General features: G+C 41.0%; 2 protein-coding genes across 4 annotated transcripts in view; one reads left to right on the top strand and one right to left on the bottom strand.

Annotated features, from left to right (window-relative positions):
• Window positions 1-22557, bottom strand: part of LOC105564350 (atrial natriuretic peptide receptor 1-like) — a 107894-nt gene extending 85337 nt beyond the window's left edge. For 2 of the 3 annotated variants that reach the window (XM_012016661.1, XM_012016663.1), the window contains exons 1-4: window positions 21129-22557; window positions 20637-20807; window positions 20015-20189; window positions 19589-19794 (exon numbers count right to left, since the gene is read on the bottom strand). In XM_012016661.1, coding sequence (XP_011872051.1) covers window positions 19589-19794; window positions 20015-20189; window positions 20637-20807; window positions 21129-21354 — 778 coding nt within the window. In that variant the 5' untranslated portion in view covers window positions 21355-22557. Of the gene's footprint in view, window positions 1-2058; window positions 3021-19588; window positions 19795-20014; window positions 20190-20636; window positions 20808-21128 lie in introns of those variants that run through there. The other variant, XM_012016662.1, reaches the window with a different exon arrangement.
• Window positions 22558-24448: 1891 nt separating this feature from the next.
• Window positions 24449-25822, top strand: LOC105564349 (nucleolar protein 16). Its single transcript, XM_012016660.1, has 3 exons — window positions 24449-24655; window positions 25070-25382; window positions 25453-25822. Exons 1-3 carry the CDS (start codon window positions 24549-24551, stop codon window positions 25585-25587), a joined length of 555 nt encoding a protein of 184 aa, XP_011872050.1. The 5' UTR covers window positions 24449-24548; the 3' UTR covers window positions 25588-25822.
• Window positions 25823-25826: the final 4 nt, after the last annotated feature.

The raw sequence follows: 25826 nt of genomic DNA, 5'->3' as shown, positions 1-25826 counted from the left end.
CTCTCTCTCTCTCTCTCTCTCTCTGTCTGCGTATTTTCAAAACATATTTTTGCAATTTCAACGCCGTTTTATTTTCCCGTCACCAGAGGTTCCTTATCGTCTATATATCAACCCGCATATCGTCAATATGTAGTGTTCGCAGCAAAATATTCTGAAATATTCAAAATACGAGGAATATTTCATATAAGGTTAATATAACCTATAAAATAAAATGGATAACGATGAAATGTGTTTAAAAAAACTTTCAAAGCTTTTATTGTGGCACAAAGAGATTTCATCGAGTAGGTTATTTGTAAGAGATGGAATCTTGTTTACGCGAAAGCCCTTTCGATGCGCATTATAAATGACGCGGAAATCGTCTTTGCGATTACACGTACATATATTACATTACGCTACGTATGTTTATACTGCGTGAATCCCCTGCTTTCGTTTCCGGTTAAATGCGAAATCGGCTTAAGCGCGAAAGGGGTGAAATCGAGTGAAACCCGTTTGTTACATAAATCCGGGAACGCTTTCGGCGTAGGGAATATTCTTGGATCACGTTGGCTGCCAACAGGTAGATTAATTATTCCTGCCGTATAGGATGTAATCCGCTTTTTGAAGTCGGAGAAAGGGGAGAAGTGGCTCTGGAAGCGCGCAAGTAGAAACGGAAGTCTGGGCGAACGATTTATCGACATTTCCACTGAAAATTAAACTGTGCTGCGCGGTCGAGGGTGCTTTCTACATTCTCATATTTCCCCCTTTCTCTTTCTTCTCGTCTCTTTCGCGCTTTCTATTCTTCACAATCGAGTATCGAATGCACCTTGCAGCAAGTGAAGTACCCGGAACAAATATCCAACTGTCGAGAAGCGCCTTCATTGAAAACCTGAATCGTTAGCGATACATACACGGCACATACACCGACGCAAACTTGTTAACGTATATTCACGTTAAGAAAGTTCGACGTCTGCGATAAATAATACAAAATCGCGATGTAAGACGCACAGCTCACTAGTAGCCACCTGGATATTTAATAGCTGTTTCCAGTGTATTTCGCGACGAGCTATACATATGGCGAGTGCAAACAACTTTACGAATCACTTTTCTTGATGTATGGGCCTCCCGACTTAGCACGCGATTTATCGTACGTGTCGCGTGCTATACTATACTTCTACCAAGCGTCAGACTTTTCATACATTCTTAAACTTCAATTTATCTTCCAATTTTTCGACTCTGGTTTTCAAGGAGTAGAACGTCTCCATTTTTCAAATGGAGATCGACTCTCATAATGAACAAATTTTCTGATCATGGCAGAAAGTCGAAAAATATCGAGTGAGTAAAATGTGCTTGTTAATTTACTGGATTTTCCAGTTACAATGCTGAATGTAACAATGAGTATTGGGAAAACACATATCTCTTGTATATGCATAAATGTCCAGAAAATATGCAAAAAGTCTGTATGTTTTTAAACCTTCATAATGGCTTTAAATATAATTAATTAAAAATACCTGCTGTAAAAACTCACAAAGAATTAGGAGAAATAAAAGCGCGTAATACAATAACGCAAGAAATGGTAAATATCGCGTATTGCACAAACGTTAAAAAAATTGTTGCATTCGGTAACGTATCAAATTAATTAGAGGTAGCGAAATCCGATATTTAAAGCCGATAACAAATCTGACATTAAGTATTTGCTGAACGTAATCGAGAATTCCAGCGTGTTTAAAATATCATTTATAATATTCGCCTCTTGAAATATTTCAATGCACGAATTATCACGAATTTTTAAGCGTCACTGCGCCGGGCCAATTATAATAATACCGCGAAACCTTTCAAATAATTGCCGAAGCAGCCGAGAGAATATCAAACTTCGCGTACAAAAGAGCTTCTGGAGTTCCCTCGGTATAAAATTTCGAACTCGCGTAGCCTGTCGGTACGCCGCCGTCTCTCGATTACGTCGAAGATGAAGAGTGGCGGGCTTTCCGAGGGAAAGAAAAATATAAAAGCAAAGATAAAGGGGAGCAAAGGAAAGAACGGAAGGAAAGAACATGTGAAAGATATATAAACGTATCGTGCGACCTGTTGTCTGATTGATGTAGAAGTCGAATGCGGCCAGGGGCCCGTCAGTGCTGGAGCAGTTCGAGTCACGATGGTCCACCTTGATGTTCCATCCGGGTAGGGGTCCCTTGGGTGAGCTGACATATTTCACAGCCAGCAACACCGTCGGTAATACCTTCTTCAGGCTCTGCTCGTGGTAAGGATCGCTTGGCCCGATCACCGCCAGCTGCATCTCGTTCTTCGACCGTGGCATTCGCATGCCCCCGATGCATTCCCTGGAGCCGCCAACCGTCGTCATCATTTTCGTCGTCTCCGCCGTCCCCGCCGTTACCATCGTTGACGCCCTCGTCGTCGTCGTCGTCGTCATCAGGTTGATAGTCGCGCAATGGCCAGCGCACAAGCCCGACAGAGTCAGCGTTAAACGTACTAAAACGCCATTCGCGCACCACCGTTTCCTCGTCCGCGACGCCATCGCGTCCCCTGGCGTACGTTACACTTTTATCTCGACGAGACTATCTATCTAATTAATGCGCGTCGCGACGCATGTTCCGGGTTGCGGTCAGTTGCGCGAGAGGAAGAACGAGTCACTCGTGACTGCTCGTGGGATTCAGGTAGTCGACCCCTTCGCATTTTAGTGTTACACCGAGTCTCACTATCCCGACCGCAACGTATCTCACGGCAATGTCATTTCCAGCGTTCGTCACACTTAACGCGCTTGCCGTGATTCGCATCTCGTCGAAGTTGCATCCCAGGCGATATGAGGGCGCGAAAAGAATGAAAGGATCAGCGCGACACGTACTTTCGAATCTTCTATTTTACTACGTTTTATTAAACACGTTTTCCACACGGCGATATATATTCCTTCATTCTTCCCGGAGAGACAATGCACAGATTGTCCTCCCTGATCATGATGGACGTGCGCCGTACTCCTGTTTGTCTTCATTCCTCGTCATTCTCGTAATGCACACATGAATACGCGTCTTTACGCACGGAAGAGCTTCTGAGGCTCTACGTGCATTAATGTCCCCGTAAGAAAATTAGCGTAGATAATCTCGCTTCTCCATTAAAGCGTCAGACCTCGCCTTCCGCCTGAGAGGTTCGCTGCAGTTTCTCGTACGGTCCAATTTAACTTCGATGCAACGATAATCATTAGAAATCCCGAGCATCATGACTTCACTAATTACGAAATACACGTGCTCTTTAGGAGCTCAGCTACGAATCGGGTCCCAAATTAGAAAGTGAGATATGTCTTGGTTAATCTTGTTACACCGCACGCATAATCGTATCCGTTCTGCACGCCACGTGACTTCGCGCATTCGGCGTTTATCTCTACGCTTTTAAGCTCGCAAAGAATCGTAAGATGTCATCAAGTTTTTTTAAAGCGCGCAAGTTTCTTTCTTCATCTGAAAAGCGATGTAATGCGAAGACGATTTAGCAGTGTTGTCCTCGAGCTGCGTTTGGAGAACGTGCAGCAGAAATAAGTTCCCTCCCCCTCAATGATAATGTAACGCATCATCGCCACGTATTTCCCTAATATTTCATCTTAGTATTTCGCAGAATATGTTAAGGGGATATCTGCGACTTCTCACAGAGAAGTTTCAATGATCTTATTCTGAAATCTGTAGGTTCTATTCTATTAGTGTCAGAATTCGGGATGGAGAGTTCCGTTTAGAATTTTACGTGCCGCGTAATACGAAAAATGTGTTTAAAAAATTGTAATACGCGCATATTGTCGCGTTTGCGCCAAGTCAACTGCGTGGAATCGAGTCAGCTGAATTGAAAAATTAATATTGGGATTTTTACTTCTCGGAAAACCAATTTCCGTGACAAGCTTTCAAGTTTGAGAGGAGATTGAATTAACGTCTTGACCTGTGATGTTTTTATATATGGTAGTAGCGAATGATACTCGGGCGTAATAATATATAAAATATATGTTAAAATATACATACGTTAAAACACACGGCACGTAAAATTATAAATAGAATTCTATCCTGAAATCTGACACACATTTTAGACAATTTATGAGCTTTATTAAAAGCAGTTTTCAAAGTTGTTGGTATACATTTATATTATATTGTTCCTAATTACATTAATTAACCTGAAATGTATCATACGTGTATCGCGGGATGTTCATTTCATTTTTAATCCGTTGCATTGTTATTATAACCTTTGGAATTTTGTTGCTTGAGAAAAAAAATGAAAAAGTTTTAATTAATTATGTGGTGGAAACAAATGAAGAAATACACCTCGGAATTTTTCCGGATAAAAATAATATTAGAAAATTATTATGGAAATTTAAAGCTTTATATTTCCTTTCGAAAACCAATCTAATACTGGATATCTAATACAATAAAGCGGAGCTCGCGTTAGCTGTACATGTGTGTATCAAACCATCTTATCAAATTAACCCTCAAATTATTTAGTAAACTGATCCTTAATGGCCTCAACACGCTGTAAAGAAACCCGAAACTCTACAAGTAGCTAAGTAATACGGCACGTGAGACGAACTATTTCATCAAAGTCTAAAATAGCAATTCATTCCGATGCCTCGAGTGTTCGAGTAACTTTCTTATTTCGGTGCCGGGACATGCGACCTGAAAGCCGTCGACAGGTCCTTTACTCCGGAAAAGTAATGGGGATAGCGTCTTCTTCTGTATCTCGTGGCTTTCGCGCCGAGCTTTCGGCCTGCGCGCGCGAAAAAGAAGAGAAACGCGGAATGGAACGCACCTTCTGAATTAGGGATGGAAGAATGATGTTATTACACGTGGCAGACAGGGTCGGGCAAACGGGACGTACGTGACCGTGCACGTCAAAATTTCTCCGAGTCGCGATAGACGCGCGTCATGTAACTTTTAACTCGCGTCTGCCTAGGCGAGATGTAATCTAACTTTGGCGCGGGCGCCTTACAAAACGAACGGCATGCTTTTAAATTATTATTCTTTATCTCGCGATGACTTTGCAATTTTATACATAATTATGCTCTTTCAAAAGTTTCAAGTTGCGAGCCCCGTAGATTAATGGATACTGTAGCGGTATTTATTTATCAAGTTCAAGTTATATAATCCCACCACAACAGTTAATTCTTTCAAACAGCTATTCGCCTTCGAAATATGTACGTTAAACACGAGTGCGAGATAAATCACAAGATCGTTACATTTAATCGTATGACGCGTGGAGGCAAGAAAACTGATTTACATGCTGCATAATTTAGCGAGGTTCTCGTATCCGCGTGGATGCGAAAATTAATACTGGATTCATTGCTACCAGGCACGTATTCGATCAGTGTACGTACATATTTTATGCATAGATTTCCGCGCAATAAAAATATACGAGCGTTCGCTAGGGACGCTAACATTCGGGCGACATACCGGATGACGCGGATTACGCGATTACGTGCCAATAAGTCGCGAGAAAAATTGCCGTAATTATCCGTAACGCTGTCGTCACAGTTTGCGCGCGAGCGACATTTCGCAATATTGACAACGCAATTTAGTTCGGCTAACGCGTTACAGCGTGCGCTGCTGAAATTTTACGTCACGATAAAACAATCGTTGCACTTTCAACGAGGGCACGTAGCAAGCTTTTGCAATCACGCATTTTGTTACAAGTCGGCACTGATCGATCTCGAAGACGACGTAGAGCGATGACTTCCGCGCGATCCATATTCAAGCTCTGCGATCAACGATAGGATGCAGAATCGTGTTGCTAGTTGAAACGGAACTCACGAAGTTTCTGATAACAGCCGATAATGGCTTCGTTGTGAAGCCGGGAGTCGTCGAAAATGAAAATTAATCGCAGCAAACAAAAACCCAGGCTCGACCCGGATTCCCGAAACGAGCGACCCGACTTTGCACGAAGTTAATTTTAAGGGTAGTGCTCGCCCCATGAGGGGAGCGTTAAAGCTCATTTTTAAATTGAGTAACTTCACCATGATAAAAGAAGATTCTTAGAACGAGATACAAAACATCGCCGTTTGTATATTTCCCTAGAGGAAATATTCTGAGAAAAAAAAACCGTGGAAGAGACACGATATCTGTCTTTGAAAAAAAAAAATAGATTGATCAGTCATGTTCTGTCGGTCGTGAAATTAAGATCTGTTCTTTTGATTTACCATACGGAATTATTGATACAATTATCACTTGAAAAGGACCCACAAACCATGGTCGAAACGTTGTGAGTTCGAACATAAAAATTTGCCAGACATTGGTCAAGTAATCTTCTGAAGTTATTAATCATTTAGTTTACTTAATCTATCTATATATGCACATATACTGACACCTTTTCATTAGAAACTAATGTGGCGAACAGACAATTAAATAGGACATATAACGAGAGATAAATGAATTTGATGTAACAAATCCTTTGTTCCGTATAATTTATGATAAAAAAATTGCCAAAGAAAAGGAAGCATTGTGTCCCAATTCGCAATAAATAATTGAATATTCATAAACTTGTGCGAATGCATGTTGCAACAAGTGGTACTTTCAACGAGTTTTATCAAATTCTGTTCTTTGAGGCTCCATTGATTATATAAAATATTACCGTTCCAGCGAAGAACTCTTATAATCAAGGAGACTTATAATTAACTCTCGAAATATCTTTACTACGAGTAGATTTAAAGAAAAAAAAAGAGGGAGCTAGAAACGTTCTAGACCGGGAATATACACTTAAACCAAGTAGTACCAAAAGAAACAAGTCGATACGAATTCATAAGGCAAAAGATATAAACTCCTTTGGAAATAAAAACCAAATACTGTCGGTGGGAAAGATGCTCCAAAGAACATCTGGGTGGGCAAAGGGCCAAAGTTTCAAACTAGCAACAAATACAATTTTCGTTGCAAGAAGGAAACGCAATTGGCATTTGGAAGCAATTATCTTGCGATTCGATAAAATTTTAGCTGTTGGAATTTGAAACTCATTAACAGACTGAAATGTTTCGATATATGTATAAACGATACGCACATAGATTGGCGTTTTTGATACGGCAAACGCGCGCAATTGCGTGCGTCAATTATAATAAATATTATTACAAATATACACCGGCCTATCAATAATTCTCTTTATGTATTTATCAGTTAATTTATGTGCAACGAACGAGCGATACATAATTAATATAAACAGCTTTGTATAATTTACACTGTTCGAATTCTACGGATTCGGAATCGTTCAATTTATGTTGCACTATCGCGATATAAATATAATAAATATACGATAGCATATATCAAAACGAAAGAGATCTACATGATAATTACGCGCGGTTTCGCGCGCTGTAATTATCCGCCGTTGTTACGGCGCCACGTTGCGCCGTTAGTAGATTTGATCTTGTAATACGAGCACCATTTTCAGGCCACGAATTTATACTTCGGGAGTAATCCCAGTTTTCAAATAGTGCCACTTGCGAATTTCGTGGAACATCCACTCTCGCATACCGCGGCGCAAACTGCCGGGGCCGGCTTTGTCGAAGTTCAAGCAGAGAGAAATGGTGGATTTAACGATCATCGAGAAGTCGCATACGGACGAGTTAATTAACAGCCGCCGAGCAATGCGTCGTTTAATTAAATCACGGCTCATTTATTAAAGAACCGTCGCCGGAACCGTCGTGTTTCCCCCCCCCCCCTCCCCCTCCCCGTGACACCAGAATAAATATTACGATCATCATCGAGGAATCGTAATGACGGTCGCGCCGGTGAAAACGCCCGCCGGCGTATTTATCCGTTGATGAATTTAATCGAACCGCCGTCGTCCGCAAAGAAACGCGATCCGTCAAACGCGCTTAAACGAAATTCAATCGAGGCATATCGCGTCGATGTCAATGCGAAATTAATTGCGAGCCGCATAACGAAACGCGAACCACGATGCCGCGCGAAGACCTGTCCCATTGTGACGCGCTTGTGACGCTACCTTGCTTTATACGTTCGCTCGCGTGAACTTTATCCGCGCCGTGTGAATATCAAATGTGCAAATCGTCAAAAGCTTTGTACGCTCCCTGAATGGCGTGCTCCACGCATTTGGCATTCACTCGGAATGTGCATCGACGCAAAAAGAGCGATGCGTGTAAATGCATCCGGCGCGCACGCAGCTTCCGAAGTGCTTATTGCCCTCCGCGTTTTATCTTACAGGGCTCTCCGTCATCGTTAATTACCACCCGTCAATATTTGTGGTCTCAAGTTCGACAGACACCCATTCGGAAATTCAAACGGATTTCCATTAATTATTTCTATACGAATCATGTCACACCGGGGGAATTCATTGTGTTACAATTTGTTGACTTTAATTTCTTAGGGCTAGTTTCACAAACTATTAACCGAAGGTTAACTGATTCTCTGTCTCTTCTTAAATAATAAGATGAAAAAAGGATAGGGAGTCGACTGAACCCTAATCAACAGTTAACCATAGACATAATATAGCTAGACCGAGCAGTGGGGGTAGAGGTTCGCGTAGAAAAGGACAAATTCTGTTTTGTGCCAGTTCGCATGCAAACGAGAGAGAACTATTGCTGCTATTTCGTTCTCTCTCGTTTGCATGCGAACTAGCACAAAACAGAGTTTGTCCTTTTCTACGCGAACCTCTACCTCCACTGCTAAAATAAAGGCAAACGCTCGGTCTAGATGTATTATATCGATGCAGTTAACCGATGTTTGTGAAACTGGCCCTTAAGGGGCCACAAGGGGTTCCCAAACATCGGTTACCCGTTAACTAGGGTTCAATCGACTCCCTGTCTTTGTGAAACTGGCCCTAATTGCGAAACGCGCGAGTTCAATCGGCTGGCGCGCACACATGTCGCAAATAAAATAAAAGAAAACACTTTTTCCCCGCACTCGCGCGTGAGCGACGCGATCACTTCTTTTTAAGTACTCGTACAAGCACGTCAACATTACTCGCGCGATATAGTTGATCCTACACCGAGCCATTAACCGTGATGCAATTTAGCGCAACTTAATGCACAGACGAAAAACGTATAACTGCGAAATACGCTCAAAAGCTACTCGCGGCTTTTAGCGCGGGCCGCATCATAAAGCACCCCGAAAAATTTCCCGAAAAGTGCTTGGCGCTCGAGTTACGATGCCATAAAAAAAATTCCGCGCGTGCGGCGACGACTTTATCTCGTATTCCTCAACTTTGTGAGCGCGTATCTGTCGCGCTCGGATCTCAACGACTCTGTCTGTCTGAGCCATCTCGCGAACGTATCGTCACCCTTCATCGCGCGCTCTCGACGTGTTGTTGCGCGGGGCAGACATTCGGTGTCACGCAAGTAAACTCGAGAAACTCTTGTAAATGCGTGCTTCCGTCGTTACTGCCCGACGAGAAAAGTTCGGGAGATATGCTTTTCCGTAAACCCTCCTGTTCTCCCACCGGAAAATGATAGCCACGTATTCTATCGTATGTAAATATGTAAGTCGTCGCACACTTTCTACTTATACTATATACTTGCTTAATATTTTGATGAAATTAGAAATCGCCGCTACTTTTTATTTTATTTGTACGCGTACTACTATTTTCGACACCTTGTTGTTACGTACGTGTAATTTTTGGGTGAAAAGCTTTTGGAGTAAACAGAAATTTTTACTAAAACTGAAATGTTTATACAAATAGGTAAAGGATCGACTGACATAAAATACTATTTCTCTCGCCGCACAACCTCAATGCAATATAATATACATTCAGCAAAACGGGATTGGGCAAATGGCTTTATAGAGCAAAGGGAATATGCAAACCGTGAGCTCTAGCGCCGGGTATGTAACATAGAATTAGCTAATAAACGTCGCAATACATAGGAACGGAATAACAGGAAATTAGAATATATATTATATATAGTAAAAACATTAAATTTGTGAAAATTTACATTCCGCAAAATGTCATGAATATGAAAGCTGCGAATATGGAGAAGAGAAATATAATACATAGATAGATTAAGCTTGATATCAAAATAAATAACCGGGAAATGAAAACGCGTTTTACAGTTTTTCGTATCTCTTTCATTTAGTTTGTATTAAAATAAATGTTACGATTGATTTTCATTCAAGATTACAATGTTCAAAAGTGCAGTTGATTTTTACTCAAAAAAAGAACAAAAAAAGACCGTCGAAAATCTGCCTTTATTCATTATTTCATTACTATTGTTAGTGATAGTTCGTGAATAAAACAGTTTTACATCTATATACAAGAAAAATTAATTGCTGGTGCTAAACCTTAAATAAAAATTGCGCAAATATGAAGAATTTTGAATCAATTCTAATACTTTCATCTGCTCGACGTAGTTTAAAATATGAGAACGAATGCAAGTCCTTAGTAAATATAGAAAGTTAAACGACTGTTCTCCGAGATATTAAATCAAGTGAAAGGAGAATTGTCAAGAAGTGTAGGTACACATGCAAGATTCTCTCGGAATTTTTCTGAAAGACAAACATGTTCGGCAGTCGCGAATAAATTCCACTAAAAGAGCTATATACTAATTGAAATATGAATTAGATGCAGCTGTGCAAGAAAGAACCGAGCGCTGTTTTCTTGACTTTTAATTTTCGCGAAGTGATCATGAAGGTGATTATATGGCGGTAGTGTATTACGCAAAAATAATCCAATTCTATCTGCAACAAAACGCATATAAATACACATGGAATTGTATTTGAGGAGGATTATAGTTCGGTCGTGATATTTGAGATAACGTTGGCGCAGAATTTTATTTCTAATTTTTCTCCGAAATTTGCTCTAGCGGAAAAGTAAGGTTTCGGAGTTGAATCTGCATTGCAGAATCGCATCCAATTTTAAGTAAAAATACAAGATATTTTCTACGTTGTGCTTTTCTCTGAAAATGCAAAGAAGCTAGACGGTTGCACATTTTCTCATTTTTCTATCCCTTATTTCTCTTATTCAGCGCGATCGCAGCTATTTTCACCTATGTCCTTCGTTTTCCAAGTTTGTCAAGTGCATAAAGTGTATAACAGCCTGCCATCGCGCCTTTTTCGTTCCCCGCGCCTGTGTATGTAGATGTGTGCATTTTCATTCGGTACACGTATTTCCGAACGAGAAATCGCACCGACGTTTACACATGTCCGCGCTCACTATACGATACGCAACGAATGCAATCCGGGATTTCTTCAATAACTGCACACATCTCGGCTGCTCGCAACGAGACGGAATACATATAACGAGATAGGTGTCACCGTAATGCTGACATTTCGCCATTCTCGTTTTCGTGGCGACTCACGTAAGGTAGACACGGAAAAAAGAACACGAAAGACGCGACCATACTCTGATGAAATGCAAAAAATGACACTCTTGATTAAAGAAACGTTTTTGCGTTTTCCCGCTTCTGTCGTCAGATACTATTGACGTCATGCAACTCCTCGAAACCCACATGAACCGGAATTCAATCAGAATATCGAATTGCTTATAGGAACTTCGTGACATCGCGATATGTCAACTTAGCATGCGACCTATGTAAAATTCTTTCAAAACACGTTTAATAAGACTTAATATTGAGAGAATATTATATCTACTCGGTCACAAGAGAGCCCTTAGAGTTTACGGATTAGCGCGAGTAAGATTTGCTTAGGATTTAACGCGGAAGATCGGAAAATACGGCCGTATCGCGAAAAATTTACTCGCGTTTCCCTAAGGCTGACACAGTTGTTGATTTAATTAATTGAACCGCTGACAATCACATTTTGTGTACGCCCGAAAGTATTTAACGTCCGCCAGGCCACTTCAAAGCGCGGCCGAAATGGGAGCTCTAAATTACATAATCTTGCTTAATTTGCGGAAAGCATATTTCCTAATCTCTCCGCAAGGTTAAGCTGGACTACCGTGTAACCTTTACGACACCGTTGCATTGTAAAATTATACATTCATGTGAATTCACGCGAGAAAGCATCTCGGTATCGTTCATTTGCAATTTGCAATTAAGAAAATTGTGATCCTGGCTGAGGTAATATTTTTCGCAATAAATTTAAAATACGAAATATTCAGACACTAACACTAGGCCTGTCACGGCTCTTACTGCTTTATTCTTTCAAATTTGTGTTTATCACATTTGAGCCATACGAATTTTACTAATTCGTTAAGAAAATTGGATCTCGTCCAAGTTGTGAACAGCGTACATGTAAATATACGTGAGAATCGGATTAAGAATCAAATTAACGTAATTCTTAACACATCTGGATTGAATCGGAAAAGTTTTGAAGCAGATAAATCAGTGAAGCTTTTTAATTCATTCAATTTCCACTATTTCAAGAGATGTATATACTATTTCCAATTACTATATAATTATATAAGTTAAAACAAAATTACTTGCTCAATTGTTACATTCCTCTTTACTAATTTTAAATAACGCAATTATTTGAACCAATTAAAAGTTCGGCGATATTAAATCTTTTTGTGAGTTAATGATGAAATACTGATTAATTATCAGTGTAAATAAGCTTGTATCGCTATGAATAATGTGTCGACTAGCGCACTTTATGTTACATACATTATTACATGACCATTTATGTCATTCATAACTTTGTATTAGATAGTAATTATCTCTCACGAGCTTTCGCAACTTTCCATTTCGAATAATTGCAACAGTACGGCGGTCACCAATGACCACCAAAACGTCGTTAAAAAGTTAAACGCCAGCCACGGATAATCACCGTGATAATCAAAGCGTGCTAATTGATTCTTCGTCGATTGATATTTGCATTCGCTCTCGTGTTTAACGTACTGCGTGCGGAGGCTCGCGTTCAATATCAGTTTGGAATTATGCAATCTCGGTTTACTTATGAAAGTCGCGAACTAATTCATCCGCAGGGCGAGATCAAACTATCCCAAAACATATTTTTGCAACGAGCTCGGATCATATAAAATTCGCATAACGAACGACCTCGGCGGATCCGCGTCGAAGAGATCGTTCTCGTTCCATCGCGACGGCGAGAAAGTGGTATTTCGGCGCGAAGTAAAGACTAGATCGGTCGTGTGTGTTGTGTACACGAATATATTTGCTACCGTCATCGATATGAGTCGACGTCGAAAATGCAAAAGACTCGGGAATTTATTACCATAGCAGCTGTTCTCCAGTCAATTTGCGCGGAAGGAACGTTAGCGCGACTCTTTATGACTCACATTGCGCGCGGTCGTTCTCGCGTCAACGATTGATGTTTCAGAAAAAAGCAAGACAATTTGTACCGTACGTCATCACGATTTCTTACGCCGCACACCGTACGGCAGCCAAGGACGGTAATGGACACGTGGAAGCAGTTTGTGTGCCGGTCAAAGTCGAGAGCGCGGACTGTTGTAACAAATTCTTTTTCGGGACGCGGCAAAAGAGCTCGGAATTAAGTGGACTTGGAATTTTTCGCGAATTTTTAATTAAGCGATTCAAGACCAGCCGAAAATAAAACTAATTTATAATTTCAACCTCGGATAAAGAAGCCGCGTCATTATTTAAAACAGATTTTACAAATTATATAGATCCGGTCCGTTCTTTCCGTTCTTAATTCAAACCTTCGTCACAATTCAAACACTCGGTTATCGCGCGCACAGAAAAATAAAATTTTTTTACTCTATATGTAATAATACCAGGTGTATCTTTCCCACGAAATTCACAATTACGTGGCGGAGAATACGCAGTATTTTATTAGGATTAACACCAAATTTCCTTCGCATTTCGCAAAGTACGCCAGCCGTAGACGTGAGTGGACTGGTCAATTCGCACAAGGATCAGGTTCGGATCCTTTTCCATATAAACGGAAAAGAGTGTCTGGAACACCTAGCGGGGTAATGTCACGTGCTTTCCGGTCGAGAGAGCCGGCAGAGAGGCTACACGCACGAACGAACAATTTCGAACTCGAGATGTCTCGGCGCTCTCTAGATAGACGAGAAAGCCTCGCACGTCCTACCGGTGTTCTTTTCAACGAAATACACGCGCGTGCCGAAGGATCGTATCGTACACGATCGCGATGTATCGATAGTGAACGCTCGGCCGCGACGTTCTCTAGTCGTTCTTTCACACTGACAGATCAACTTCCTCACTGTATCCAACTGTACTCGCGAGCAAGATCAATCGGATTCACCATCCCGCAGGTATTTCATTCGATCGCGTCACGGTGTGACATCTCTCGAAGGCAGCCGGTCACGAGGGTAAGCCGGTTTCCGGTTTCGCGATCGAGGCCGATCGGCGCGCGATCGGACTGATCGCGATTCCCGAGCCCTCGTTATTCATATCTCGAGATGGCTCATTGCTTCGCGGATCACCGCAAACTTTGAGGTATATATATGTATGTCGATTCCGTTTCTCCGATCGCCGATCTCCCCGGCTCCTCAGTTCGCGCTCTTCTGGAGCAAGCTCGGAACGCGCGATTGAAACTGAGAGCGCACCGAAGGAAAGCACGGTGCTCCGGATCGCCCACCGAAGTCGACGATCGCTCCTCCTCCTCTCCGTTCTCACCTCCCCTCACTCTCCGCCGCACTCTTCCTGCCTCCGGCTCTCTCTCCCTTCCTCCCTTCGGTCCCTCCGCCGCCCTCTCGTGCCTTTTCTCTCCTTATCCATCTCCCAATCTGTCTATCAGTCTATCTTCGCCGGCGGTCCTCCCTCTTTATCGCACCCCCACGTCGCGCGGCCGGCTCTAGGCGAGCACGCCACTCCGAGATCGTGTAGGTGGATATTGCTGTGCGCCTCCACGGAGGAAGCACAACGAGGAAGTGGAACGCATGCGTCGATCCTTTCGAATACCCTCCGTGCACACCACACCTTTCATTTCGCATCGAATCGCCATCGAGTGCGAACGGAGTGTTTAAAGGGCCTCGGATCAAAAAGTGATGTCCGCAACTATGGTCTATTTTCGTCTCTTCAAAAACCGCCATGCAACTATCATACGCCTACGATTACGCGAAGCGACTTGTAGAGAGAGATCCGCGATAAGATATCCCGGGGAGAGGGGGTTCCTTGATGAATTTAGTGATTTTTATCTTTCGCGACAGAAGTTTTATAAGCATTAGGCGAAATTTGCAGAGAGCAATATCGGAGGCTCACGCATCTCGCGGAGATGCTTTACACCGCAAATAAAAGGATTTGTGCGAGTTAAACTCCGCGAGTGTAAATAGGTCCGGACGTAACTTTGTTAGTTGATTAATTTCTGCTTAACTTTAAGCTTAATGGAAATGGCGTTTTGAAAGCTACTCCCCTCTGATGGGAAATTTAAAGTTAGAAGTAGATAAGGTACAATGAATAAAGATCTTGTTTACTATTTTTTTCAAGAGAAAAAGAAGAAAGCTCTAATTGCAAAATTGTGATACAGTCCGAGATATTTTCAGTAAATCTGACATACAAAATAGCGACAAACATTATTTTAGAAATTTTCATCGTGAATTTCCTCAGATTTTTATTATATTTTTCTAGCTGTAAGGTTAGCACACAGTGTCGTGCAAAAAATTTTTGCGTCAAGAATGTCACGGTCACTAAAAGAATGCAAATTTTATCTTGCGAACATAAATCCTAGTACATTAAGAGGCGAAGAAATTTGTTGAGTGCAATTTCTCGACAAAAATATATAATAGGACATCTTTCTAACGCACGCTTTTATCGATAACGCACCACCCTACCCGCTTGCCCGCAAATATTGGCGGAGATTTCGCAGTATCTAAAATCACATACGTGACAATACTGAGTGGAAATTATCGATCGGAGATTGCAATCATCAACTACATGTGTTTTTTTATTCTGTACTATTCGTCCAATGACATATATGTAATGCTATTAGAGAATTAAGATATGAAAGAGAGAATCTTTTTTTACTTAATGCTATTAAATAAAAAACATTTTCTATTGAGATTAGATGAAATAATCATATTTGTGAACTCTTTGAAAATATAATAGCGATATGTCATATAACTTGTGTCATGAACAGCATATATAAATATATATGGATATTTATTAAATTATTTTTGGTTCTATTCTAGGTCCTTTCGTAATCGTCGTTTCGAGCGCGTGTTGTTCTTGCTATGTATCATAAGTCAAGGTCGGCTTTCTGATCTTCGAAGTGAAAGACCTGTCGATCGTGTCATTTACGCAAGAGTTGCCTAGTCCTTTTATCGTTTAAAAATAGATTTTTAACTGAGAGCGAGAGGGAGGGGGAGACTTGTCCGTCATGTGATTTTAGGACATATTTCGATATCGGCAAGTCAATACAGTAATATTGAAAAATATTGTCACGGTGTTGAGGCTGTGACGTAGATTTAAATTTAAAAAGTTATTTGAAACAGGACACGTTTCGAAAACGTTGTCGAATTTAATTATAGCTCGCACTATCTTCCTTATAATTAAATAATAATATTAAATTTCTGATTTAATTTGGACACATTTGTATGCAGTTTACTTTAACGTATTAATTTAAGATCAAATCGTACAGTGTTTCAATTTTAATGTAGAAAAGATGTAAAAAACGCCCAAATAAATTTCCGTTACGAAAAAGGCTTCCGTATCGATCGGAAATATCATGAGTAATAGAAATGGAGATACGAAACTCAAAGTAATAATGCATACCCCGAATAAAAAATGTCGGAAAAATAAGTAGATACGTTGCATTCGATAGTCGTTTAAAGACTATCCTTAAGATTCCGCGCCATTTCTCCCGACAAGTCGAAAAAACCTTAAAAGCACTCGCTAATGTCTTTATTATGAGAGACGTCGCTTCCGACTATGGTTGCTCGCGAGCTTAATGCTCTAATGTCATTCAACCTTGTTGCATATACCGTAAAAAATGCAATATTTATGCAGCACGCGGAAAAGTGCCTGCTTGCATATTTTCGCATTGTCGGTGCGTACGTGTCACCGCGGTATGTGCATTAAGAGCGTATGCAAATATAGGCACTTATGACCAATGCGTATGCATAATGTATCGACGACATTCACAATTATCCCTCTGTTCTGCGCTCTGAGGGTGACACGCGAGAGTGACACGTAGAGTTCTTCAATTTTCAATCTCATTTCTCTACACTCTTGTCGCGAGCAATTTGTACAAGCAATTTTCTATATTCTCGCACAACTTTTTTTTCGCGATTTAATAAAACGTAATTATTATGGATTACAAAACGATTACTTTGCGACTTACTCGAGAAACTCGCTTAACAGGGAGAATGGGATTATTCGGAAAAAAGGTGTAAAAATGTTAAGTGTCAATAACTTTAGATGTGAAAGATTTTAAATATGCACAATTATATGTGCACGTGACATGCTCTAGTATTTCTTGATTGTAGAGAAATGTCTTCTGTTATGAGACAAATTCCCATGAATTTATTGCTCTTGAAGTGCAGCCTGTTTAGAAGAAAATTCATTGTTAGATCGTGTAGTCGTCGCGAAAAAAGATTTGTGATGAAATTTAGATGTTGAAAACCTGCTACCTGACATTAAAAGAGGACTTTCCTCTACGCATAACGCACAGATTTTATAAATTTCATTCTTCATAGTTTTGCAAAAATTATTGCCAGCAATTTTTACCGACGTGAGATCGCGCTCACGAATTCCGAACGGTGAGGCGATATTTTCGACAGTTGATAAAACACGTCGGCACTCGAAACTCATCGATTAATATTCATCAATAACTGCTAACTTCTGTCGTCTTTCTCGACATTTCAACGGAACACATAGAAAGCGTTCCGTTTCACGCATGATGCGCATGATGCATGATTTATCCTTGTTATTCGCTAAATGTTAAAGAAGAAGCAGTGGCGCATCATGCGCATTACACCCATAATAAAATACGTTTCATCCACTACCCACGCAATATGTGCGAAGTACTATTCATTGCAAGCTACTTTCACATTATCTCTGTATTTTAAGTTACTTTTACATTGTTTATTTATTTTTATTATGTAATGGTCTCACGTACATATTTGCGCGTGGACGTAATAGACTTTATCTTGGAATGTATAAAGGGTTAATTCTGGGCGAAAATCCTTGTAACACTTTAAATAGCGATAATCTTGTAAGTTCATTAAGAGGAAATGTTTAAATATAGACGTAGTGACGTGTAAAGCCGTGTGAGAAGATATCAATAATAGAAATGTCCAAGCGCGATAAGTTACGCGATAACGGTGCGAAATGAGATATGATAAGGCCCGATTCGCCTAATGATTAAAAAGAGTTAAACAAAAAATTACGCAAATACTTTCTTATCCGTTAAAGATATTACAAACGAGCAATATTCTAATTAAAGCCCCCACTTATAATAATAGATTACATTTTCCGCATCTGATAATTGAATTTTCTTACCAGTGCTTTCGTATTGAGCTCCCTTAAAATATCATCCATAAAATATCCATAATATGATAATAGTGTACAACAGCAACGTACTTAAAAAAAACTTATTTCATTCTATAATTCATAAAGTAAATAAATTTCTTTTATAAAAATACTATATGTACTATACACAGTATACTTATTGCATATTTCAACATTATAAATAGTAAAGTTACTCTATAAAGAAAATTAATTATTTAAAAAATATATATTTACATATATGTAAGTAAAATTAATAAATTTCATTCGAAATCTTTTTATATCACTGTGATATATTCAGTATTAAATGATGGAACGATTACACCCCGAATTGATGAGAGTTGAGAGAATTGATAAATGAGAGAATTATAACTGTGGTAAAACCACTTGAAATGATTAATGTGCTGGATGTATCGTCTTTCTCTCACGTCACTCGAAATATATTGATTATTATCAAATTTATAGCGAACGTTTGAAGCAACGGCTCCGTTAACATTACGAGACAATTCGAGAACACGCGGCAATATATTTTTATCGAAGTTTTATTCTTCGTCATTGATCATCAGTTATCGCACACATAAAACCAAGTAAAATTTCTCTTACTATAGTATGCATGTTCGTTTTAAGGTGACAACTGATTAAAGTGCGCTCGCGGCAAAATTGACTGTTGAATTGTATTATCTTATAATTGTTAATTTTGTACTTGTCGACTGATAGCTGCAATTGAACTTTATGCGATTGCAGCCATACGCTTTTTGAAAAGGACCGTACGAACGATATTCTTATCACAGATTCGTCATTTCAAGACAACGACGTTTATAATTAAATACCTGTTTACAGCACTTGGAGCGTCGTTGTCTACGGCTTGATCACTTAAACCGGAGGTATGCGATAAATATGGATAAACACGAAATGATGATTAATATCTTAATCTGAATTTGATAGTATGGTATTTTGTCCAGAAAAAATTACGGTGGAACACAACTATATTGTGAGACGAATGAATATATACATCGGTAATTAACCTCTCAGATATCTCGGCGAAATCATTTCTCGGAAGCTCTTCATACTTTTTTAATGACAATTGTATGCATGAGTGCTCTTAATATTAAATCCACTTATTTCTTAATTGACGTCTGAAGTTGTAAGCAACAAGCAAATTTTTCCGCTCGTTACTTTGTATGTTGAATTTATTTTGAAGCGCCTTTTCAAACGTTCTTAACGAATTATTTTTCCGATAAACTTTTACAACTTTCGATTCAAGTGTCGTAATAATTAATCTGAAAAAAAGTCACTCACCACCGTACGAATTGCTAACGTGATCTCTCAGGGCCTCTGGATAATCGCTAGGAGTCGTAGCTTCGACGTCGAAGGTGCCATAAGTAATGTGCACCTTCTTGATAAATTCAACCATTGTCTTCATCATAAGCTGACACGTATGTCTACCACCGAACTGACTCTGCCCGTTCGTCGCATAAACGAGATGTACCTTACGCCACTCGTAACTAATCCATAGGAAGGAAAAAGTAAAAGAAAGTTATGATCCTCCGTCATCTTATAGTTTTCTTATGATTCGTCAAATAATTATATTTGTAATACAATTGTCTCTCTGCAATACAATTTGTCGTGACTAAATAATTTCTTTTGAAGAAACACGTAAAGATGAAATTCCCATTACATCAGTTTAATTGATAAATTCTTATATAAACTTTGAACTGTACATACCGATCCATTATAGCCACAAAAAATTGGGCGATGTCCCTGAAGGCCAAACTTCCGATTCTTGTAGTCATGTAGAATTCATCTTTGCACTCGACTTTTTTTTCGGTGAAATCGAAAGTAAAGCCTCCTGTGGTAATTAACGGTGCGCCAAGAAACTTCACCATTCTGCCGACGCCCGCTGAAAAAATTTTCTTAACTAATGCCACAATAATGGAAACTATAAATGAATGGAAAGTATAAAAAATAGAAGAAGAGTAACTCGGGAGAAATACGCCGTGGTATTTATACATTTTTAAATATAAAAAAGAAACAGTAAAGGGGGAATGTTTAATGTGAAACGTAAAAATGATTCTAAAAATCCGCTCTTGTAGTGCGGCCGCAGTTAAATCATTTTGACACGGGAAACTTTATGCGGGGGATTATGGAAATTTTAATGTAATATATTAAAACAAATCTCATATAATGTAACTGCTTTCTCAGTTCTGACGGATGTAATTTATGGATGGATTAAAATATGAACCGAGCACAAGATGGTTTCAGAATCATTTATTTGCGGGCTGGCAATTATATGTATATCTTACGGGGGACTCGGTGGAATTCAGTAAAAGGGTTTAAGGTGACGTACCGACGCAATAATCGCATGCCGGCCCGAGAAACAAGTGCACACAACGCGAGTAGCTATCAATCGCGCGGAATTGAGCGTACATCGCATCGCAATGATCGTCTTGCGACAGGAACTTGAGTTCCAGCCATTCCGGCAGGAGATTTCGCGCTCTCGCTTTGTACACCGCCAAATCTGCAAAAGAGAAAGATGAATAACTCTTCCGCACGGTGCTCCGATTCGAACGAAGCTGGACTTGCGAGGGTTGCGCGTGCAAAATTCAATTTCGATCGACTCCGCACTCGTCGGTTCCACACTCTTGAGCTTGTACCGTGTAGTACCGCCAAATTTGAGGTACAAATGTCTAAGCAGAATAGAGATTCGAGTTACGCGCTCTATTTAGCAGATTTTATGTCTCTCATAATTATTGTCTTTACTTTAACGTGTACCTCCAATTTTTGGCGGCACATGCTTAAGAGTGCAGGCTCGTTCGAGATGCACCAAGTGGCTTCTTACCGAGGACCGGGAGGACCTTGGGCAGAGAAATATCGTATCTCGGATCCGCCGGCAGGAGAACGGCCACCCTCAGCTCGCAGGAGACATTGCCGTTGCGGTCCGTGCTACACAGCGCCTCGCAGTCGCGAGGCAGCATTTGCACCTCGCGGCACGAGACCTCGTCGTGACCCTCTGTCCGACACATCAGCCATAGGATCGTTAGCATGACGATCCCGAGGGAACCCATGTTGCGCCAAGCGGAAGATCGCGAAGCATCGCCGTCCCGACGTCACCGCGACGTTCACGATCACTCGACAAATATCTTTATCATCGCGAGAAGTTGCCCACCATGTGCCAGATCCTGATTCACGAGACCGCTATTTCGCGAACGCGGTCCTTGCGATTCATTCACGCCGACCCGATTCGTTTCACCTCGCACTCCCGAGTTTCTACCGGTTTGTCCGACCGTATCGGCAGCTGTTTCACTTGCCGCTTGCTTCTGGTTCAGCGGAGAGGTATCGCTTCGCCGATTATCTTCTTGACGAATTACGCGAATGCATTAGGCCGCGTTGCTTCATCTCGCACGGTCCGTTCTATCGCGATAGAATTACGAACAATGCAGATTGGAGCAAGGAAGTGAGCTTGATAGGATTGCTGGGAATCTATTTTGCAAGATGATTTACCTTCTCGTTCTCTTTGAAACCGCAGGAATGCATTTCGAAAATACGGATAAAAACTGGCAACACTATGTTTCAGATTGAATAAACTTCAAAGGGGTCCGTCGAAAATAAAATCTCACCGAACAGACACCTGCCAGTCGCTTCCGAGTCACTTACTCTTCGCACTTCTCGTAAATAACGCATTTATGTAATGTCAACGGTAATTTGCCGTTATCTCGAGAGACGCGGAAGATCATTGGAGATTACAGTAATTATAATCGAGCCGTGTTTATCGGAGGCGTAACGTATTAGTTTTAAAACTATTTAGATTCCATATCGCGGGTATTTTTAAGCCGTTATCGTACACGACATCTCGCCGAGCGCTCTAGGAATTCTATCGGCGAACTCATATAATACGCGCGAGCTGCGACGGAACACCATGTCCGAGTCCATAAGGGTCCGCCGACTTATTGTTAGAGGCTTCTCACGCTCGCCGAACCGCGCATGGTCCCACGTACGTCCCTTTGTCCTCGTCCCCGTGCCTCGTCGAGCTGCGATCAGCGGGAGAACACAATCGGGAGTACCGGGCGATTGATAAAAGGGCGCGCCGTCGCTCGCGCGGAAGAGCAGTCGATCCCGATCTCGATTTCGCGGATGCCTGAAGGCGCGAGACAGGGAGAACGAGGGAGAGAGGCGGACATCGCGATTCACGCCGGCCATTCGCCGGAAATACACTGACACCTCACGATCACGCGACCGCCTTGTCCCGGTGACAAGCGGAGAGAGCACTTACATACACACGCGTCTTTATCACGGATATCGCGTCGATTGATAATAGTTATCGAAAACGCGCACTCACTCGGCTGCTCCCCCTCCTTCTACGCGCGGATCTCTCTCTTCCGGGGAGGGTTGCCGTTCCAGTCCATCATCGAGAGGATCGAGTTTCCGCGAGGGTTTCCTCTCCTTACCCCCCCCCCCCCAACCACCGCGCTCGAAGGATCTTCGGTGGTTTCTCCTGATTGTTTCTCTGCCATTTTCCCGTTCGACGCATCTCCCCTTCTAATTTCTGCATTTTCGGCTCCTCAGATTGAACTGTTAATTCAGTTTATTATACGATTTCTGCCCGTATCGATCTGAGATTCACGCTTGTGTGTGGAAACTTAAGATTGTCTGTTTGAGGCCGGTTCTACGTTGGTCGTATCATATTAATTGGTATAACTAGATCCACTCTCTGCCGACCCCTTTGATCTTTGCGGTCCCACGTGGTATTCTGCCATACACCCGGGCAGGATTCAGCGATGTCTGTGTATACGCACTCGTCAAAGCCACACTACCACACATACAACTTTCTTCTCATTGGTCTGCCAAGAACAATGTCGGATGCGCAGAAGGGATCGACGCTAAACGAAACAAATGACGGAGTGGACCTACTAGTTATATCAAGCTTCCCAGAGAACACGCATGTCTAAAAGGCATCTTTAAGACGTCTAGTAAACGTCTTTTAGACATGCATGCTCTCTGGGTTGTTTTCTATTGCTGCACTGGTGAACTAGTACAGTAAGCTAGAATGCGAAAAAATATACTTGTCTTACTTATTTTATAACATAAACATAATGCGCTCGTCGATACAACGAGAAAGATATATGAAACATTTATTTGCAATTCATTTCTGCACGGTTCTTTATATATTTTTCTAATATTTTGTACGTAATGAACGTAAAGTTATCAATTTAGCAAATATAACGAGTAGAAAATGTCGGGGCATTGTCGCACATAGAAAATGTCCCGGGAACATTTACCAATCGCTTTGATTGTCGATACAAAAACGACGCGAGTTCTTCGTTCGAATTTTAATTCCAAATTTAATTGAAACGTGCGTTGACGTCTGCACTGAACAAAATTTTTTCTCTACCATAGCTAATCCATTATGGATAAAACACTAAAGTTTTTAGTGTTAACACTCAAAACTTGAGTGTTTTTTCCGTAAGGGATCACGATTTGCTAAAACTACTTTGCTGCATTAACTACAAATTTCTAAAGCACAGCAAACGGTTTGCCGTCGCACCTAATGCAACAGCAAAAGCACAGTAGCAAAATATTAGCTATCACAACTAAATATTAGCTTTTCAAATTTTAATCGGCCTCAGCTGGCCACATTGATTGAATACGCTTTCACAACGTTCCGACCTTTGGTTTAGGTCCTCACGTAAACTGTATGTAAAACATTTTACTCCTAGATCTCACTTGATAAGGACCTAAACCAAAGGTCGAAACATTGTGAAAGCGTATTCAATAAATGTGACCAGCTGAGGTCGATTAAAATTTGAAATTTTATTTCTATCAACACTGGCAATCTAATGAAATATACCATTTAAATATTAGCTGTTCATAATTTACAACTGAAATTTAGTTACCACACGCAGTTCTTAGCTGCGGCAGCTACATTGTTTTTCCGTGATTTGCACGCGCGTCACGATTATTGATTGAAACAGTGTAAAGCTACCATTTTTATCGTTTTAATGTCGCTTCACCGATCATATTTTTATCGCTCAATCTGTAACACTGATCAAACTCGTTTTATCTTTAACTCTTCGTACATGCAAGCGCCAAAGGGTACAATTTGTCGGATGCAGTTTTGAATCGCGATGCCACGTACCATTGCAAAATGCGCGGTCGATCGCAGTGCTCGGTGTCGTTTCTCGGAACTAACCGGAACTTTTAGGTACGCGTCGTTGAGTTGTATCGCGGACGGTGCGCACGTGGGGGAGATACCTCGTGCAAGATGAAAATCAAAAGAATCAGAAAGCTGAAGCGCAAGAAGAAGTACAATCCGAATGTGAATCGAAAGAGGCTGCGGAATAAGCTACGGAAACTGCCGGATATCCCATGGTGAGTCTCCTAACCTACAACTCTGCGTAACTGGTGCTTTTTGGTGCACGCGTGCACGGGGGAGATATCTCGTGCAAGCTGAAAATCAAAAGAATCAGAAAGCTGAAGCGCAAGAAGAAGTACTTGGCGTGTTGATCCACCGACGAATAGATCATCCGGCTAGCTTTCCGTGTCGTAAGAGGTGACTAAATAGGGCCCAGAGGATAAGTAGCCGTGAAGTCAGAGTAAAGAGAAGATAAGAATACAGGGAAGATAGTAAGAAAGGAAGAGGAGTACGCTATATGACCAGTAGGTCGACGGCGTTCTCATAAAGGGAGAATTTATTTAAAAAAAGCAGCACCAAATATATTTTAAAAGCTTACTGTAACGTGCCGTCAATCGACGTTTGTTCATTCTGTTACATTTGACTTTTAGTAATGAGATAAAAAAAGAGTGGGAGTACAAAAGATCCACCCGCGTCAATTTGAAGGAGATGGGCTTGGCGTACGACGCGAACGAGGCGATGCAACTTCCTAACGTGAAGCACGAGCTGCTGGAGGGGGCCAGGAGGGATGTCGCAGGGTGCGAGGACTCGTCGGATCACGAGGAGATGAACGTGGCGAAAAGTCATGTAGCGGAGACGTTGGAGGCCGAGGCCAAGGCTCCTAGGCAGCGACTTCTCAAATTGCCGAAGGCACAAACGCAGTTTCTCACTTACTTGATAAAGAAGTACGGCGAGGATTACGAGGTGAGACTTTCTGCAAGTAAAGTCATTGTTTGTCTCCAAGATGTAGCTGACCGTTTGGATTGTTCTGCAGGCGATGTCGAGGGACCGAAAGAACCATTATCAATTAACTTGGAAGCAAATACGTGCCAAGATAAAAATGTTTAAGAGAATTCCGGAACAGTACAACGAACTTGCTCAAAACAGCGATGAGCAGTTGGTGTCCTAAGGTGCATAAATGTATATTAGAATTTTATTTTTATTTTGATCGAGATTCCAACATATATTTAAGTCGATGGCTTGGAATGTATGCTGTTATAATTTATGCTAATGTAAAAATGGATTGCGACGAAATCTAGTACGTTTTGTTGTACGTAGCAAAATGTACTGGCATATAATACTGAAGAATAATACTGAATTTATATTTGTAAGTATATAATTATATACAAATGTGTACCGATGCATTTC

The sequence above is a fragment of the Vollenhovia emeryi genome, unplaced genomic scaffold (assembly GCF_000949405.1).
Source record: "Vollenhovia emeryi isolate VEMERY1.0 unplaced genomic scaffold, V.emery_V1.0 DF939166.1, whole genome shotgun sequence".
In the NCBI taxonomy this organism is placed as follows: Eukaryota; Metazoa; Arthropoda; class Insecta; order Hymenoptera; family Formicidae; genus Vollenhovia; species Vollenhovia emeryi.
The sequence above is the reverse complement of the archived record's forward strand: the minus strand, read 5'-3'. Positions and strand labels throughout refer to the sequence as shown.